The sequence below is a fragment of the Macrotis lagotis genome, chromosome 5 (assembly GCF_037893015.1).
Source record: "Macrotis lagotis isolate mMagLag1 chromosome 5, bilby.v1.9.chrom.fasta, whole genome shotgun sequence".
NCBI classification, from domain to species: domain Eukaryota; kingdom Metazoa; phylum Chordata; class Mammalia; order Peramelemorphia; family Peramelidae; genus Macrotis; species Macrotis lagotis.
The window spans coordinates 225,629,306-225,649,817 of NC_133662.1; the positions used below are offsets into that span (position 1 = coordinate 225,629,306).

Genomic DNA, 20,512 nt, shown 5'->3' on the forward strand with positions numbered 1-20,512 from the left:
AGTAATCACCTTCCTTCTTAAATACACCATCAAAACACTTTCTCTACCCACTGCAATGATAGCACAGTTCATTGTAATCCATACAGTTCATCTGTTGCCCTCAGCTCCATTGGAATCTACAGTTCATTGAGATATAACACAATGGAAATAGGTACACTAGAACCTTGTACAGCAGCCCTATTCTTCTGTCGAACCCAACTCTATCCCCAAACTTACTTGCTATGTCATCACCATCCTTCCAGTTACCCAGTTTTACAGCCCAGGTGTCATCACCTGCTCCTTGCTCTCACTCATTTCATATTTCCAAACATTTCCAAAATCTGACCATTTATATCTTCCAAAATATCTCTTGACTATCTCCCCTTTGCTGTCATCTTGCATTTCATAGCCACCATTTTAGTTGAGGCTATAAATCACTTCCCTTTTTTTTATTGTGTTTCTTTTTTAAAAAAAAATAAATTTATTTATTATTCAACTACATGCAAAAAGAGTTTTCAGCATTCAATTTTTCCCCCTACTTCCTTACCTTACTTTACCTTACCTTACTTTGACAGTGAATAATCTGATATAGGTTATACATGTATAACTATTTTAAGTATATGTCTATATTAATCATATTATGAAAAAAATTCAGAACAAAAGGGAACAAAAACCAGAAGAGGGTTCAAAAAAATCATAAAACATAAAACAAATTTTTAAAATGGAAAATAGTATGCTTTAGTCTGCATTCAGATGCCATAGATCTTTCTCTGGATATGGATGTTAAGGTACATCACAATTCCTTTGGAATTGTCTTTGGTTATTGTGCTGTTGAGAAGAGCTAAGTCCAATATATCTGATCAAACAAGTCCAACAGATAATGTTGTTAATGTGTACAATGTTCTCCTGGTTTTCTCTCTTCATTCAACATCAGTTCATTTAAGTCTTTTTCAGGCTTTTTTGAATTCTACCTAGTCATGATTTCTTTCAGAAAAATAGTACTTCATCATATTCATATACCACATTTGTTCAACCATTCCCTAGTTGGTGTGCATCTCCTCAATTTCTAATTCTTTGCCACTACAAAAAGAGCTGCTGTAAACATTTTTGTATATGTAAGTCTTTTTCCCTTTTTTGTGATGTCTATGGGATACAGACCTAGCAATGGTATAGCTGAACTAACGGATATGCAGTTTAATTGAACTTTGGGTGTAGTTCCAAATTGTTCTCCCAAATGGTTGAATCAGTTCACAACTCCACCAACAATGCATTAGTATCCCAGTTTAATGAATCTCTTCCTTTCTGGCTTTTTTCTTACATGTTACTTTATGAACACCTACTTTTTATTCCTCTCATATTCTCCCTTTTGATTTTTCTCCTCCTTCTCATCTATCAAGTCCTAGCTAAAATCCTACCTTCTACAGGGAGTTTTCCCTGATTTCCCCTTTATTCTAGTTCTTTCTCTCCTAGCTATTTTCTTTTTATGTCATATATATGTTTGCTTGTTTTCTCTCCCATTAGAATGTAAGCAATAAAAAAGGCAGGGTCTATCTTTTGCCTCTTTTTTTTGTTTCTTCAGCACCTAGCACAACACTTAGTACATGGACTACTGACTGGCTGACATGATACTCCGTCTCTCATCTCTGTACCTTTGCACCAGCTGATCCCACCCACCTCAAATGCCTTCTCTTCTCACTTCCACCTCTATTTCCTTCAAGACTCAGTTCAAGCCTTACCTTCTGGAGGAAGCCTTTCCTGACCCTCCAGCCTCTAGGGTCATTTTATCCAAGGTGAACTCAAGTGTGTCTATGTTTATATCCAGTATTCTATCTACTATACAAAGACCAAATAATTATAAATCTGGATATTATTGGTTAGCACCATAATATTGAAGTAGCAACTTTAAAATACAACCTACTCTTCACCACTGGATTTTTTTTATTTCCCACTGCTTACACATCCATGAGTTGTACTCTGATCTGTCCCCATTATATTCATCTTGCTGCCCATGGTATTGATGTCAGATAAAAGAAAATTAACTATATTCTTTTAAGAAGTTTTAAGTGAATACCCTCACCTTCCTATGCAAATTATTCAAAATCATCTCTCATTCAGAAAAAAACACTGAAGAAGGTCCATAGGAATCAATACTTTACAGTCCTGTCAAACTTGTCATGACTCCATTTGGGGTTCCTTGGCAAAGATACTGAAATGATTTGTCCTTTCCTTTTCTCCTGGTTTTGAGGAAATTGAGGCAAACACAGTAAAAAGTCTTGCTAATGCACAGCTAATAAGTGTCTGAGATCAGATTTGTACTCAAGTCTTCCTGACCAGTCATAGACCTCATTCTCTAGCCACTGTGCCATTTAGTTGCCCCAAGTAGGAGCTTAATAAATATCTATTCACTGACTGGTTGACTGGAACATAGTAGGCTTGTTGATTTGATTTGCTCTTTGAACTCATTATCCTTCTCTCAACCCAAGTCACATTTTATACTTGGAGGTCAAATCCAGGAAGAGAATTAAGCAATTAACTAAGTCCTGTAACCCCTTGACTTCCTTCCCTTCTCTGAAATTATATATTGGCTATCTATTCACTCTCCTCCCCCTTTTCCTTTTATTAATAAATGTGTGGTTAGGTAGAAAAGAGGGAATTATGTGGCTAATAAGTTTGACCTTTCCTAGGGTAGATAGGAGCATAATTTGATGCCATTGAAATCCAGAGCAAAACACTTGAGGAAAGGCAAAATCCAGAGAAAAATGAAATCACATTAAAAAATTGGGAGAAAAACTATACAATCTTGAAAATGTAGCAATAAGGAGATGTTTGGGGGGGGGGAGAGGGGTGACTTTTTTGTGTATGTGTCTATGTTTGCATGTGTGTACCTATTAAGTTTTTATTATGCCCAAGACACTTTGCTTCTCCAGAAAACTGTGGTGATTAAAAGTATAATTTCTGAGTAATTTAATCATTTTATTAATATTGCCAGCCTTTTAATAAAAGGTTGACCATTGGCCATCTCTCTCTTAGATCAAAGACAATCATGGTGGTGGGCTCACAGTTTATACATCCTTCTAAGAGTAGGTGTTCCCCAGGGTGATAATTAATGAGAATGTATACTGCAATGAGGGACTAGACACCTAAACTTTGATTAATTAATTTATTCTTTCTTTTTTTAGGTTTTTGTAAGGCAAATGGGGTTAAGTGGCTTGCCCAAGGCCACATAGCTAGGTAATTATTAAGTGTCTGAGACCAGATTTGAACCCAGGTACTCCTGACTCCAGGGCCGGTGCTTTATCCACTGTGCCACCTAGCTGCCCCTAATTCATTTATTCTTAAATTCTCCCCAGCCTTAGGCAATCTATTCAAAGAATTTGTGTCCCACCCAAACCTGAGCAGATTACAATAGCTAAGCTATCTGATGATATCTGAACAAGAAATACCATTAACAGCAATGTTCTTCAAGAGACTAAACTTTAAAAATCAGGACTTTAGAAAAAGAGGGGGATTCTGGATGTCCCCAAATTATTGGTTAATAACCATTTCTCAATCCTTTGCAGTATTTGGAAGTGAGAAAATTAGGATATAAGCCCCTTAAAGTGACTTGTCTTTGCTTCTCCCTCTCCCCTCCCTATCCACTCAAAAACATTTTGTTGTTGTATGATTTCACAAGAATAGGGAGCCCCCAGGCTCCTAACCTTCCCTATAATTGCCCCTCTTAAAAAAGTTGCCTCTGGTATGCAGGGGAAATAAGTTACCCAAAGTCCCATAGCCAGCTTGTGTCAGGGATAGGACATGAGCCACCCCACATTACCTCTTAAATAGTAGGTACTTCAAAAATTCTTGTTGCATTCAATTGAACTCCCCCAACTTCCTTCTCAGTTGGCTCCTGAGAAGTTGAGAAATTGAAAAGTTAAACCAATGGTCTTGCAAAAAGAGAACCTAGTTTACAGCAGAACTGAGATCCAAATGTTATTTTTGCAAACCCCTGGCCTTTGTTCTCCTTTTATGAAGAGAAAGCCTAAGTTAGTAATTGGACTGCAAGAATGGACTATAATCTCTCTCTAGAGATTCACCCTGGGGAGAGAAGCTCATCTTGTTCAACCAGGGAACATTTAAACTTATAATAAAAGTTTGTAGTTTAGCAAAGCTAGTATAGAATGTGGTGTTGTTATTAGGAAATAACTTTATTCTACTAATGATACAATAGTCACCACTTCCCTCTCAAGAGTGCCGGGGGAACACTGAATGGAAAGTTAGGCATGTTTTCACTATATGAAACACTGGTTTTATTACCTTGAAGTCAGTGTAATAGCCCATGGCCTATTACCGAAGTGATGAGTTCCCATATTGAGAAGGTTTCTCAATGACTTTCCAGCTCATTTTGCTGCTTTCCCTCCTCCCCTACCTTAGTCTCCCTGGAAATATTAGAATCTAGTTCATGTCTCTCAAGACCTCATACCCTACAAGCAACTGAGGCTACTAAAACATTGATGTATATCAAGCATGTGAAGAATAGGGAAGGAAGGATGCATTTATTAAGTGCCTGTATGTATTAAGCTAGGGGCAGTTAGAAGGTGCAGAAGACCTGAGTTCAAATCCAGTCTCACTAGCCATGTGACCTTGGGCAAGTCATTTAATTCTATCTGTCTCACATCCAGACCCATCTCCAGTTGTTCTGATCCATATCTGGTCACTGGACCCAGATGGCTGTGGAGGAGAAAGTGAAGCTAGTGATTTAGCACAGCTCCCCTCACTCAAATCCAGTCCACATTCTTGTCATGGCATCACCTCTCTTCAGAAAAACAAAAGACATTTGATTCTTTATGACCCCATTTGGGCCTTTCTTGGCAAAGATATTGGAGTAATTTACTCATTTGACAAATGAAGAAACTGGGGCAAACAGGGCTGATTTGCCTAGGGTCACATAGCTATAAGGCTGGATTTGAACTCAGGGCTTTCTGACTCCAGGTTGACTGCTCTATCCACCTACCTGCCATTTACCTGCTTTTATGAAGAGACCTAGGGTTCTATTGTTATTGTCATTTTCCATTGAGAAAACTGAGGCAGACAGGGTGAAGTGACTTCTCTAGGGTATCTGAAGCTGGATTTGAACCCATCTTCCTGACTCCAAACCCAATCCCCTATCTACTTCACCACTTAACTACTTCATAAAGATACTGGTAGTATCTTTGTACTCTTAACAATAGAATGATTCTAATCCAGTTTCTGATGATAGTTGCTACTTCTACTCTACTCTCTGTCAAAATTCCCACACCAAAAAAGGAACAAATCACAACCTTCAGTTGGTGAAGTCTCAGGAACAGGAAGCCAACTGAACACTGTTTTAGAGGCATCTACATCCCTCCTATCATCTGCCTTCCTCTAGAGTCTCATCAGGAGTCTCCTTGGCATCCACTTAGGCTACCTTCCTCTGGTGTCTCTCAGATCTTGGCTGGGTTGTTTGATGGCATTCTTCATTGTACATCCAGATTGTGGCAGCTCCCTCAGGATTTGCCTGACAGCTGCTATCCTTGCCATCCTCCATGGTTTTCTTGCCAAGAAGTCCCTGTTCCTTGTCTGATCTTTTTTTTTTTTTGGCTCAGTTACTCTAGGGTTTTTTCCCCTTGACCTAAACTTGGGGCAAATCCCCTCAGAACTACTCAAAACCTGTTGACCTTGCTTGTAATACACTCATTTTCCTATTCATTCATTGGAGAAACTTTTCTGTGGCATTCATTATCTATTAGGCATTTAAAAACTTAAGAGTTTATATTCTCAAGGAGTTTATAGACTAGTAAGCTCTTACTATGTGTTGGTGTCAGGACATAAGCGCAAAAACATATAGTCTTTGTTCCTATGTAGGGAGGTTAAACTCTAAGGGTGAAGACAAGCAAAAGCTGTGGATACAATTAATTATTTATTTTATTTTATTTTTTAGGTTTTTGCAGGGCAAATGGGGTTAAGTGGCTTGCCCAAGGCCACACAGCTAGGTAATTCTTAAATGTCTGAGGTCAGATTTGAACTCAGGTACTCTTGACTCCAGGGCCGGTGCTCTATCCACGTACCACCTAGCTGCCCCTACAATTAACTATTGAAGAAGAAAAACTCCTAAGTTTCCTAAAAGAAGTGCAATGGAAGTTCAGAGAAGGGAAAGAGACTTCTTGAGTAAGAGTGGAGATGGCAATTAAATGACTTTGGAATAAAACTTGCACATGATTTCACCTTTCTTTTCCTTTTGTGGCTACTATTTTTGCTATTCTAATAGATATAAAGTCTGTGTATGTATGTATGTGTACATGTCTATTATACTCATACATGCATATATATATATATCTTTTATAAGGATAAAAGATACACACATATATTTATACACATGTATACTTGCACATATCTTTTATGAGAATAAAGGGTACATGCATGTGTAAAAAATATATATATATATATATGTAAAAGTGACTGGCCAATTTATAAAGGAGCCATCCCAACACCAGAATTCCAGAGAAAAAGGAGGAAGGAAAAAATTGGGTAATAAATAAAAAGTGCCTTTCAGCTGTTTGCATCTTCTACTCACACCTTCTAATCCTCCTAGGAATTTATTGTCCGTAATTCAGGGAAGAGCAGTGAGTCACAGTCAGTGGTAAATGACTCTCTGACCTGAGTCTCACAATCCTGGAAGAATCAGCTGGTGGGTTGGAAATTATATAAACCCAGAGGGAAGTGACTACTTCCTCCTATTGTTTGTGATAAGGAAAGAAAAGTCAGGTAATAGCTTGATATGTACTCTAGAATTTAGGAGACCAAATTTCAAAGGTTTCAGAAAATTAGTATGTAGGACCCGGTTAAATTTTAGAGAAAAATTCAGCCTAGAAAAGATGGGGAAAATGTCAAGAATGAAATTCTGTAGACACAAAAAAGACACCAATTCTGATAAGGAAATAAACAGACATATCTGAAGAGATTAATATGGGAAACTCATCCATTAAAATGGATTTTTAAAAATGATATATATGTAGATATATATGATGGAAGTAAGGGCAAATGACAATAATAATATTATAATAGTTACCATTTATATAGTTGTTACTATATCTCAGTAACTCTACTGAGTACTTTCCAATTATTTTCTTGTTTGAATAACAAAATATAAACTTTTGATGTGGACCTGGAAGAATACCACTAAGAGTTGCTCTGAATGAGGAAAGCTAAAAACAGCTAAAAGAATGGGGTTTTATTTTAGTTATATTGAGAGGAAGGATAAAAGAAGGGTTGGACCATCATTAGCTGTGGATGGAAAAATGTTAACTTATGTTAGAAAGAAAAAACTGCTTAATTCTTATTCTTGTTTTATTTGCCAAGGGGATTCTCTTTTGGACTGGAAAGAACAGAACAAAAATAGCTAAAAGATACTAGATACTATCAGTAACTAGGTGGTGTAATAAATGGAGCATTGGTCCTGGATTTAGAAGGACCTGAATTCAAATCCTTCCTCAGACACGTGACAGTAGTTGTGTGACCTTGGGCAAGTCACTTCGCCCTGATTGTCTCACATCCAGGGCCATCTCCAGTCATCCTGATTAATATCTGGCCACTGGACCCACATGGCTCTGGAGGAGAAAGTGAGGCTGGTAACTCAGCACATATCAAATCCACAAATCAAGCCACTCAAATCCAATTCTCTTGCTTGTCATAGTATCATCTTATTCAAGAACAAAGGATGAACATCATCACTAGTATAATAGCAAATAGAGATTCGTATTGATACCAACACAAGTAAGACAATGGTCAGGTCAAGCTACATGAACTAGATGAATCATACATCCTTATGTACTCAAAGAATGACACATGAGGTTGCTAAGCAACTATACATAATATGATATTTTAAATATAATGGAAAATGGAAGTTTGAGAACTTGAAACACAGTAAATGTCCTAGTTTTCAAAAAAAGGAATGAAAATGAACTCTGCCAATTATAGCTCATTGAGTTTGTGTTTGATTCCTCTCAGGGTTCTACTATTTAAATGGTGATTATTGAATATCAGAAATATGAACTAGTTATCACAAAGAATCAACGTGGTTTTCTCAAGAACAGTTCCTATCACACTAAATAATGAAAGTCTGAAAAGGAAATAAGACCAATTTTTATTTCCTTTTTTGATGGGGTAACTAGATTGAAAGATCAAAGGAATGCTTTGTAGTTATCTTTTACCAAGATTTTAACAAAACATTTTACAAAAGTATCTAATTATTTTCTTCTGAACAAGATGGCTAGATGTGGATTAGACAGTAGTATAGTTAGATGAATTCAGAACTGGTTGATGGGTTGGACTCAAAGAGCAATCAGTGATAGTTTGACATCAGCTTGGAAGAAGATCTTCAGTGGAATGCCCTAGGGAATCTGTATTTGGTTTTGCTACTTTATTTTTATTAATGACTTCTCTAAAAGCATAGATGACCTCCTTCTCAGATAAAACAAGTTTATCATTTAATATACTTTGCCTACTGGAGCATAGAACCAAGATCTAAGAGGACCTTGCCAGGTTAGATCATTGGGCATAATTGAATAAGAGTAAATTCAATACTATCTCTATTGTGCAAAGTTCATACTAGATTAAAAAGAATGATTTCACCAGTATGAGATGAGTTAGACAGCAGTTTGTTTGAAAAAAAGGTCTGGTTTTTAGTGAGTCAACATTGTGCCTTGGCAACTAGAGAGAAAAGCTAATACAGGCTTAGGCTGTATTGAGAGATATACCTTCTAGGAATTCTGGGAATAAAGAGGTGATTATTCTGTTATAGTCTATACATCCTCAGAATATATTAGGAACAGTGTACTTAGTTTTAGGTATGATGTTTCAGGAAGGAATAAGGGATAAACTGGAGAGTGTCCAGAGGAGAACAGTCAGAAGTGAGAAGACCCTTAAGTCTATGTGTGTAAGAATAATTTGAAAAAAGAAATGATTTTTAGATAGGAAAAGATTCAAGAGGGATATGATAACTGCTTTCAAGGATTTTTAAAAGTGATCATGTGATTTTTAAAAAAAATTTGTTTGCCTAGACACCAGAAGACAGAGCTATGAGCAGAGGGTAGATGTCAAATTTAGGCTTGATAGAAGTAAACACTGCTTCACAATAAGAACCATTCAGAGCGTCAGGAGTGGTTTGTGAGGTGGTAGGTTCTCCTGCCTTAGCAAAGGCTGGTTGATTCTTTGTTGGGTGTGTTATATTAGGGATCCTGTTTTAGTTATGGATTGGATTAGAACTGACTGAAGTCCCTTCCCAATTCTTGAGATTCCATGATGCTGGGAGGGCACTGAAGAAAAGGCACCATTAACCACATGGCTCAGCAAACATAGTCAAGTTCAGGCTCCCTGAGTGCTAATCCTCAAAATCAGGGGAAAAGTGGAAAATAATCCAAAGGGAAAATTTCAAGTTGTGTGACACATAGCAAAATCATTCCATAGTTTCCTTCTTTTTTTGCCTAGATTTCACTATCCACAAAATGAGGATAATAGGAGAAAATTCTATTAAAGATGTTAGATTTTATAAATATAAGCATTGATAAAGTGATGGAGAAATTTTATGGAAAAGGGACAAGGTTCTTAGTCTCCAGAGCAAATTTTCAGACTTCTGCTTTCAGGCAGCACAATACCATTTTCATTTCTCAAATTATGGTCTGCCTGGCTCCAGCCTGTCCACAACCCAATAACCCATAATTTGACCAGAAGCTAAAACAAAAATAGCACCGTATTTGGCCTGGAATAGAAAGATGGCTCTTATTTCTAAACCAGGGATGCACTCTATATCATGTAGATGATTGCTAATGCTTCATCTAAAGTCCTGCCATAGGTGATGGAGAAGGTACACTTTTCATATCTCAACCCACCTTAATTGTTGCCATCAATTTTTTTAAAAGCTAGTGTCAAATATATCTCCCATCTAAACAGAAAACCACTTTTAGTTTCAACTTCTTCCTTGGAAGAACCTCTGATGTGCTGTGTTGGAAGTAATATGACCACAATTCTCTTTGTGTGTGTGTGTGTGTGTGTGTGTGTGTGTGTGTGTGTGTGTGTGTGTGTTGCAGGGGAAAGGAAATAGTACCTCCATTTTCAGTAAACCTCAGGTTTGGAGGCATTTAGTTAGACATTCTTAAATTCTTAAAGCACCTAAAAATATTGAAAATTAGGAAATTTCTAGCTAAGATGTGGAAATGAGTGGTGAAAGGGGGAAGGAATAAACTTCACAGATATCATTCTGATGGTAGAAAGTGAAGAGGGATTAATTCTCTTGCTGAGACTGAAAGAGGAGAATGTGAAATCTGGCTTGAAGCTTAACATCAAAAAAACTTAGATCTTGGTAAATGGATTCATTATTTCCTGGCAAACAGAGGGAGAAGAAATAAAAGTAGTGTCAGATTTTATATTCTTGGGCTTAAAGATCACTATAGACAGCGACTATAGCCATGAAATTAAAAGATGTTTGCTCCCTGGAAGGAAAACTATGACAAATATGTATACCAAAAAGCAAAGACAATGTCTTGTGGACAAATGTCTATATAGTTTTTCCAGTAGCAATGAGTGACTGTGACTATAAGGAAAACTGAGAATCTCAGAATCAAAACTTTCAGACTGTACTCTTGCAAAAGATTTTTGAGAGTCTGTTGGACAGCAAGGTCAAATTAGTCATTATTTAAATAATTTAATTCACCAGAAAATAAAATACTAAAGATGGAACATGAAGTGACCACATAATGAGACGATGGGACTCATTGGAAAAGACATTGATGTTGGGAAAGATTGAAGGCAAAAAGAAAAGAGAGTGGCAGAGAATGGATAGTTAGTGTCATGGAAACAACAAATATGATCTTGGATAGATTTTGGGGAGATAGTAGAGAATAGAAGGGCCTCACATCCTTTGTTTCATAGGAGCAGGAAGAGTTGGATACAACTGAACCCCTGAACCATGATTCTGGTCATTCTTCACTCAGATTTCTGGAACTTATCAATGTTCTTCCTAAAATATGATGCCTAGAACTAGCATTCTACATATGGTTTCACAAGAATTTAAGAACACAGTGTGCCTGTCAACAGGCACATTTTGGATACCAATCCTCTCTTAGTATAGGACGAAATCAACTTAGCTTTTTTGGTTGACATATCACTCTGTTGACTCATACTGAACTTGAAGTCTACTGAAACTTTTCAGCTTAAGAGTAATCTAGCTATGACTCATCATCCTGTATTTGTAAAGTTGATTTTTTATATGATTTTACATTTATTCTATTTAATTTTATCTCACATCCATCACAATGCTGTAGATCAGGAGCTAATGACTAGGCTAGGTGGCTAGCAACACTGCAGAACAAAGGGAAATACACACATAGAAACACACACACACACACACACACACACACATATACACATTTGACACAGCTTTAGGGTAAGGTGGTAAAAAGTGAGGCTACTCACTACTTTCCTTATTTAGAATATTGAGTAATTGGGAAAGGATATCAAGGGATTTGAGGTGTAGGGAGAATGTCTTTATTTAGGGGTAAGCCCACAATCAGATTTGTTCCAAGGAAAGGTGTTTCCCTGTAGTTAATCTCATCAGATAATTTTGCTGGATTGGAGGTGATTAGATGATTTTATCCAGAATGTCTAGATTGGCAGGCATTGTAGTTGAGAGGGAAAAAAATATTGGATTTGGAGTGATAGGTCCTTCAGTCATTTTAATCATGTCTAATTCTTGGAGTTTTTCTTAGAAAAGTTAGTGGAATAGTTTGCCATTTCCTTCTCTAGCCCATTTTACAGATGAGGAAACAGGGGTAGGTGACTTGCCCAGGATCACACAGCTTGTAAGTGTCTGAGACTGAATTTGAACTCAGGAAGATGAGTCTTCCCAAATTCAGGCCCTGTACTCTACCACTAAGATATCGTCTTGTTGCTCTAGGGGGAATAAAGGTCTGAAATAGTGGAAGCCTCCCTTTGGCATGGAATCACTTGAAGATTCTAGATAAAAACAGAATCATTATAGATGCTCAAACTCAGAGTTAGAAAAGATGCCCTCTAGTTCAATACCTAAGCATATCATGAATCCTGTCTCCAATATCCCCATCAAGTCTCTGCTTTCTTTACCTGGGACCCATAAATTTGGGGGAGTATGTGTTTGTGTGTGTGTGTGTGTGTGTGTGTGTGTGTGTGTGTGTGTGTGTGTATGTGTGTTCTTGTTTGTTTTTTTTTAATGTGTCTAGGAGATGCAATACATAGGTCTAGGCTCAGTAAGACTAGAGCTTAAATCTGATACTTGCTAGCTGTTTGACCTTGGACAACTTATTTAACCCTGTTTGTCTCAGTTTCTTCATATGTAAAATAAACTGGTGAATGAAATGTTAAAACACTCCAAGATTTTTGCCCAGAAACCCCCAAATAGGGTCAGGAGGAGTCAGACTAGAGGAACAACATCACCAACATTAGAAGGGTTCTTAATCTGGGGTCCATAATTTTTTTCAAAATTTTTATAACTACATTTCAATGGCAATTTTGAATTTGGTCAATTTTTTTTATTAATTTCAGACTTGATATCTATAAAATAGGTTTACTTAGTAAATCCTATGCATTTTATTTTAAGCATTCGACAACATTCTTCTGAGGAGTCCATGAAACAAAAAAGGTTAAGAGTTGCTACTTTAGTGCATAAGGGATCCAACATTTAGCAAGACAATACACTCCATTTTTGAATGGCTCTAATTGTTTGGAAATTTAACCCTCTATTAAGCTTCTTTGTAACTTCCATCCATTCATCTTCATTCTATTTTCTGAGTACAGACAGAACAAGTCTAACATCTCTTGTAAAAGATGTCTTGCCACTCCTAAATCTATTCTCTAGGCTAAACATTGTGAGTCCCCTTGAATGATGATCACATATCATGGTTCTCAGTCTCTAAATGGTCCAGTTTTATAGCTATAGTTGAAAATCTTGTATAAAAGTGATTTTAGTGGGAGAATGAAGCTTCACCTAAAATGTCATTTGCCAATAACACAACTTTCCACTATAAAGAGAATACTACCTTGAAATAACAGACCGTTAGACCTAGGACTATTTAATCAACCTCTCAAGCATGTAAATTGGGCTATGCCCACTAATTAGCCACAGTCAATAGAGACACAGCATGAACAGTCCTCAGAATCAAGAATTCAGGGGTAGGGGTGCCAGCAATCAGAAATTAGTATGACTGAGACCCCAGCTGGAATTATGTTTCTCATTTGTTGTTGCTTCATTGGAAGTAGATAGAACTGGGAGTTATCTTGACCAGTGTTGAAAATTATTCAGTTCTGGTAATGTGATCGACCCCCTCTCCTGTACTGTTGTCACAATAAGTGCAAAAGTTTTTTTTTTAAATATAAATTATAGTGGGATTATAGGTGAGGATGCTGCTATTTTTCTTATTTTCTTTGGTGTAGATTGTAGCAGTATATAAGCAGTTTCTCCCTCCAAAAACCAAATTGTTAAGCTATAATTATAAATTATAATTATTATAATTTTGGATTTCTTTGGAACTCGCCACCATGCCTTACTTCCCCAGGAAACTCATCATTGGGGAAATCTTATTATATTGCAAGACTGAATCTGCCTGGTACTCTCATCTCATCAGTATCCTTTGTCCCCTCTGATTGGACTCTTTGACAAGGTGGGGAAAGACCATGAACTTCAGTTTCATTTAAAGGAAGAACCTAGCACAGTTCTCCTCTTTCCTACCACCTACACTGCTTCTGGAACTCTCTATTGTGTACCTTCCTTCTACTCTAGTAGTTCCTTTTGTGTGTTGTATCTCCCCATTAAGCACAAGGACAAATTTAAAAAAAAAAGGTTTTGGGTTTCCTTTCAGCCACTTGGGTTGACTTTGCTTCATCTCATAGATGTGTTCAGTCATTTCATTTAGGTATGACTATGACTCATTTGGGGTTTTCTTGCAAAGATAATGGGAGATGGTTACCATTTTGTTTCTCAGCTCATTTTACAGATAAACAGGTTCACATTTAATAAGTGTCAAAGATCAGATTTGAACTCAGGAAAATAGTCTTCCGGTTACTCTATGCACTTATGGTACCACCTAGCTGTATTGAAGTTTTATTTATCAAAAGTATTTTGCTAATTTAAAAAGGAATAATGATAAAATGATCAATGATCATGTTAAAAATAGTGATGGTGATTCAGAACTCATTCATTTAATAAATATTAAGCATCTATTTAACACTATGACTGGTGTTTGGGTTTGGGGTAATGGAGAGATTACCTAGTTCCCAGGGTAGTTTTAGAAATACTGCTTTGTAAACCATAGAGTTCTTTAAAAATGTGATATATTGGTATCATTATATTCTTGTGTCTGAGCCACAGCTTTAAATAGAGGAATGATAGCAATCAGGTCAGGGTTAGAATATTCCCAACTAAGTTGGGCTGATGAGAATTTATTTGCCTAGAGACTTGCAAATTTAATCAGTTAGCTAAAGTGAAAAGGTAGAGGGAAGTAGAAAACTGGGTACCTAAGGTATTTAAGCTACTTAATAAGGAGATAGAATAGCAGTAGGCACATGGATAAGCCTAGAATCTTAGAAGCTCCTAGAGGGCAGACATTCGTTTTTGTTTTTGTCTTCTATCACCCCAACCTAGGGTTTTTCTTGACAAAGATTCTGGAGATGTTTGCTATTTCCTTCTCAAGTTCATTTTACAGATGAGGGAATTGAGGCAAAAAGCTTAAGTGACTTGTCCAGGGTCACTCAGTCAATAAGTGTCTGAGGTTAGATTTGAACTTTGGTCTTCCTGACTCCAGGTATCAACTAGCTGCTGCTTGCTTCTAGTAAGTGGATAATAAATATTTGTTTAATTGAATTGAAGATCACAGGAAGTAAAATTCAGGAGAGAAGCTAGTAATAAGGCCTCAGATGTCTTTTAGCAAATGCTCCAAGAATGGTAAGCAAGTAAGCAACACATGTTTACTAAGAACTTTTTCTAAGCTTAATACTAGAGATAAAATGTTCATTCTTCATTTTTTCAAAGAAGACCATGACATCATCCCATGACGAGCACATGAATTGAATTTGAATGAGGGGGGTGCTGGGCTAAGTCACCAGCCTCATTTTCTCCTCCAGAGACATGTGGGTCTAGTGACCAGATATGAATCCAGATGACTGAAGATATTCCTGGATGGGAGGCAATCAGGGATAAGTGACTTGCCCAAGGTCACACAGCTAGTAAGACTCAAATGTCTGAGGCTGGATTTGAACTCCAGTTCTCCTGACTCCAAGGCCAGTACTCTAGCTTCTGCACCACCTAGCTGCCCATACAAGCTAAAAAGAAAGACAATTTCAGCCTTCAAAGAACCTACATTCTAATGGAAGGAAGATAACACATAGAAGAAAAGATGAAAAGTAGTGAGAAAAGGAGGAAGGGGTCTGGATGATGAACTAGGAGGGAAAATGAAGCCTGGGCTTGGGGTCATCTCCAAAGGGAAGGGAGAAGGGGGAAAGAATGCCAGAGGGAAAGTTCCATGGTGATAAGGGCAGGTGAATCATGGTGACTGGGTTCTGAGAATATGGTTAACAAACAATGTGAACTGAGATCTTCTAAGACAAGAAAACAAATTTGACCTCATAAATATCAGTGACATGAGTCCTACAATAAGACTCTGGAAAGATATCCCTTATGCAAAATAATTTTTAAAAAGTTGTCTTTTACAAAGCATTTTAAGGTGTGCAAAGCCCTTTACCAACAACTCATTTTGTCTTCACGATAACCCTGAGAGATGGGTGGTATTATGTTCCTTGTTTTACAGATGAAGAAACTGAGGCAGACAGAGGTTAAATGACTGATCTAAGGGCCACACAGATAGCAAATGTCAAAGGTTGGATTTGAATGAAGTCTTCCTGACTCCAGATGGAGTGCTCTAATTATTTTTTTTCCTCCTAGCCATTTCTGTTTCAAAAGAAACAGGATAGGCAAAACAAAAGTAGAACATTTTACATTAAGAAGTCATATTCAAGAGGCAGCTAGGTGGTGCAGTAAATAGAGCACCAGCCCTGGAGTAAGAAGTACCTGAGTTCAAATCGGACCTCAGATACTTGATACTTACTAGCTGTGTGACCTTGGGTCCCTTAGCCCCATTGCCCCACAAACCCCCACTCAAAAAAAAAATAAGTCATATTCATGGGAGGAGATCTAAGAACCAGAAGAGGAAATCTGGGTGGAGAGTGTTTGGGAGAAAATCACCAAAGGCAGAAACAAGAGATAATTGTCATCAGTGTGTATCCTACAGATCACTTTGTCAGAAATTGCAAATGTGTGAGGAATTCTGCAAAGAGTTAATCAACCTGGCAGAAAGACATGATCTATAGACAACAGACTTTAATTATATGGACATCTGTTGGCTCTCCCCCCCATTCAATTTCTCTCCTTTTCTCTCTCCCCCCCTTTTTAATCTCTGCCTCCTACCTCAAAGAAGATCAGCTAATTTTTTCTTGACTCACCTTAATAATAATTTCATCCTTCAAAATGTGGAGGGATCAACTGGGAGAAGTTTTATTTTGGATCTAGTTCTGACCAACAAGGAAGTACTTTTTACTGGGATGGAGGTCATGGGAACCTTGGGAAGAAGTTACCTTACTATCTTATAATTTGTGATAAATAAAGACACAAAAGCTGGAGATAATATGACTTGATGAAGATGATATCACCACTTAATAATAACATTCTAAGTTAAGAATAGACTTTCATAGTTCAAATGATCTTATTTCAGCTTGCCTGCCACATTCATATCTGTTCTTATTTCCAGAATTGGGTAGCCTGCCACCCACTCCATGGTTCATATTTCTCACGCTTTGAAGACAATGTCTTTCTTTCCTGCTCATAGAGAAGTATTGGGAATCCTCATTCCCCTTGGATCTTAAATTCTAACTCCAATGACACTATAGGGGATTTAAGAATTCTTTTGTTCTCCTGGAAGCATAGGGAGCAAGACCATAGGAAGCTCTGTAAGGAGGGGAAAAGACAGAGACTTGTTTCCAGTCCAATTGCAATAGCAGATAATGGGGTAGGACATTTCAGAAGTGAAAAAAAGTTGAAAGGGCAGCTAGGTGGCTGCAGTGGATAGAGCACCTGCCCTGAAATTAGGAGGACCTGAGTTCAAATTTGACCTCAGATACTTATTAGCTCTATGACCTTGGGCAAGTCACTTAACCCCATTGCCTTACCAAAAAAAAAAAAGAAGTTGTAGAGATGAAGAATGATTCCTTAAGTGGAAGGGCCTTGAGTCAGGTTTTCTCAAGAGCAAGAATGATCACCCACCCCAGATGCATGTATGGTTCTGGACCCAGGATCATAGATCAAGAGCTGGAAGAGAACCCAAAGTCCTTCTGGATAAGGAAAGGCGTCTCAGACTGCCACCACAAAGTATCACAGGACAGAATTTAGACTCATCTTCTTCAATTCTGAATCAATCCTCTCTCAAAATATGGCAGTCTCAGGACGAAAGTAACAACGTCTCCAGGGATGATCAGCTCCATCTCCCCTGGATGAGTGTTGAACCTAGAGCTACGGCCTAGATCCATGTTATCAGTCAAGCTGCCAGGGGAACAAGGGCATCACACTTCTTTATTAGGGTCCCTCACAAGATTTCTTTCTTCCCCAGCCGTTCCCGCGGAGATGGTGAAGGAGGAGGGTTGTTTTGTGGGGTGTTACTCATAAGTGCTCTGCCCTTCTGCCAACATCATCACTTCCAGCTGGAGGGAGGGAGGGGGAAGGGGAGGAGGAGGAGGAGGAAGAGGAGGAGGAGGAGGAGGGGAGGAGGAGGAGGGGAGGAGGAGGAGGAGGAGGAGGAGAAGTGGGGGGGGGCTCGTTGGGGATGCAACCTGGGCAGATTCTGGCCCGAGCAAATTGCCTGCCGGGAGCCCCGCCTCCCCTCGTGGCTGACAGCTCAGCTGGTACGGAGCATCTCGTGCCAGCCAGTCATGTCTCAGCCTGGGAGTGTGTCTCTGTGTGTGTGAGTGTGCGCAAGGACGCAGCGTTCGGCCCCAGCTCCCCAAACAGCTCCCGGCTCGGCTCCTCTCGCCCTGCTCCCCTTCCAAAGTAAAGCTTCCTGCCCAGAACAGTCCCTCCCTTGTGTCTGCCATGCCCTGCGAGACTGGCCACGTCGGATTGGGTTTTTGAACCAGCAGAGAGTCGAGATTTTTCTTTGGCGGGGCAGAAGGAGCTGGGCTAGTCGAGGCTCCTGCCTTTAGCTCCCGAAATCCCTCCTTCTTCTCCTCTTCTTCCCCGACTGCCTCCTCTCTCCAATGAGAAGCGGCTCCCTCAGGACGAGAAGAAAGGGGTCGAAAGATGGAGCAGATGTGGACGAGGTAAGTGAGCTGCCCCTGTCCCTTCTCCTACAAAAGGTCTCCTCTCTCCAAGTCTCCTCACCTAAAGCTCTCCTTGCCATTGCCTATCACTTTCCTTTTTCCTTTTCCTCTTCTTGCCTGTCCGTACAAAAGGTCTTTTCTCTTAAAACCCGTATCACTATTGCTTATCATTTTCCTTTTCCCCATGTTACCTCTCCTTCAAAAGGCCTTCTCTCGCCAAACCTCCTCACCTAAAGCTCTCTTTACTATTGCTTATCTCTTTCCCTTTTCCTTTTCTTCATCTTGCTGGGGGGGGGGGGCGGCATGTACATAATAATCTCCTATCTCCTCTTTATTGTATATTTCCTCTCCTATTGATGCTCTAGCATTCCCAGGTTCAAAGTTAAAAACAACTATCCATCTTTGAAGTTTACATAAAGCTGTGTTTTCCAGCCAGATTACGCTTATGAAGAAATTTTCTCTGAAGGAAGATATGTAATAGTTATGAGTTTCTATATAGAAATAGGTTTTGCTCACAATTCTCTTCCCCCCTTCCCTCTTTTCTTCTTGCTCTCCTCACCCCCTGCCATGAGCAGACATCATCCTAGAAGGCTTCCTGAATGGCAATCTGCTCTTTCATTTCCAGGCCAGTCTAGTTCCAGTTCATCTATGGCAAGGAGGGAGACTGGAATAGGAGAGACCAGTAGCAGCCCATCAGGGTTATGGGGGCCGATAGAGTAATCCAATTTCTTCCCTAGTCTAGTCCCATTCATCCCTTGCTCAGATGTTGTGAGAGAAATTTCATTCTGAAGATGTCCCAGGAAATAATTTCCTGTCCTTTCATTCATTCCATACACTCCTCCAAAAACCCTGGAAATTCATGCTTGACTTTTCTACCCATACCTAAAATTCAGGGATAGGATGCTTTTCTACTTCCTATTTCTTGCCTGTTATTCTGTCAGAGCTGTTCTCAGGGAATTTAAAGAGAAGACAAGAAAGACATTAAGTGTTCAGTTCAACAACTCTTTAAAAAGCACTTGCTAGGTTTCTGGCTCAGTATTGGGATACTGGGATACAAGGAATGGAGAATCCATTCTTGTCATTAAAAATCTTACATTTTATTGGTTCAGGCAGAAGAATGAAAGAAGGAGCTGCCTTCCTTTTTGTGGGGTTCCCCTGTCTCTATTACCCATAGGATCAAATATAATCACTTTTGTTTAGTTTTTTAAATCTTCCACAACCTGACCCCAGCCTTCCTCTCCAATCTTATTTACATTACTTTACTAGCCATACTCTGTGGTCTACACTGACCTCCATGCTGTTTCTCACATAGGATAGTCTAATTTCTGAGTCAATCTCTTTCTGATGACTGTTTCTCCTGCCTGGAATGCCCTTTATCTTTATCTCGAACTCTTAGAATCTTATTTCCTTCAAGATTCAACTCTAATTACTCTCTAATTACCCCTAACCCAACTACTAGAGCTCCATCAAATCACCTTGAGAAATTTTGTATAGATTTTACATGAACTTCTATATGAACATGTTGTCTCCCTTATGATAGAATATAAGTTTCTTGAGAGCAGAGTTTCACATTTTTCTTTGTATCTTTAGTGTCCAATATAATTCTCCTGCTTGATAAATGTTTGTTGATTGATTCCCCCATCATCTGTGCCACACACATGTCCTTTATCTGGAGCCAGCAATACTCCATAGTGTAGCCCAAACCAGATTAAAATATAATTGGGAGATGTTTAACAAATGAAACAAATAAATAATCCAATAAAAACATTGGTGACATGATATTTTAAAGCTAAGTGGGATTATTATGTATGAATTAATGACCTCTCAGTTGGACAACAGTACCCTAGATAACTGATACCTTAGACTGTTGGGGTGAGCAAGGGAAGTGAGAGAACAAAAGTGATTCAATGAATTGGTTCTGAGATTTTCTGGAGGTCTTTTCTAAGGCATTTCTAGCAGGATCCTTAGTTACTCAGGTCCATTCTAGAGTGGAGTATCCCTAGACATCTTATTTCTGGGACAGGAGGCAGACTGACTAAAGTTAGGTTGTTCCCCTGTTCTGGACTCACATCAGCTCTGGGGATAGGGTGCCAATTATTTGCCTGTGTTCTTGAAGTCCGCTTCATCTCTGTCCTACCATAGGCCA

General features: G+C 38.6%; 1 protein-coding gene across 9 annotated transcripts in view; it reads left to right on the top strand.

Annotated features, from left to right (window-relative positions):
- The first annotated feature begins 18,013 nt into the window (after positions 1–18,013).
- The window catches only part of PDE4DIP (phosphodiesterase 4D interacting protein), a 239,330-nt gene continuing 236,831 nt past the window's right edge, over positions 18,014–20,512 (top strand). For 7 of the 9 annotated variants that reach the window (XM_074188585.1, XM_074188592.1, XM_074188586.1 and 4 more), the window contains exon 1: positions 18,014–18,366. In XM_074188585.1, coding sequence (XP_074044686.1) covers positions 18,347–18,366 — 20 coding nt within the window. In that variant the 5' untranslated portion in view covers positions 18,014–18,346. The remainder of the gene's footprint in view (positions 18,367–20,512) is intronic. The other 2 variants (XM_074188593.1, XM_074188595.1) reach the window with 2 other exon arrangements.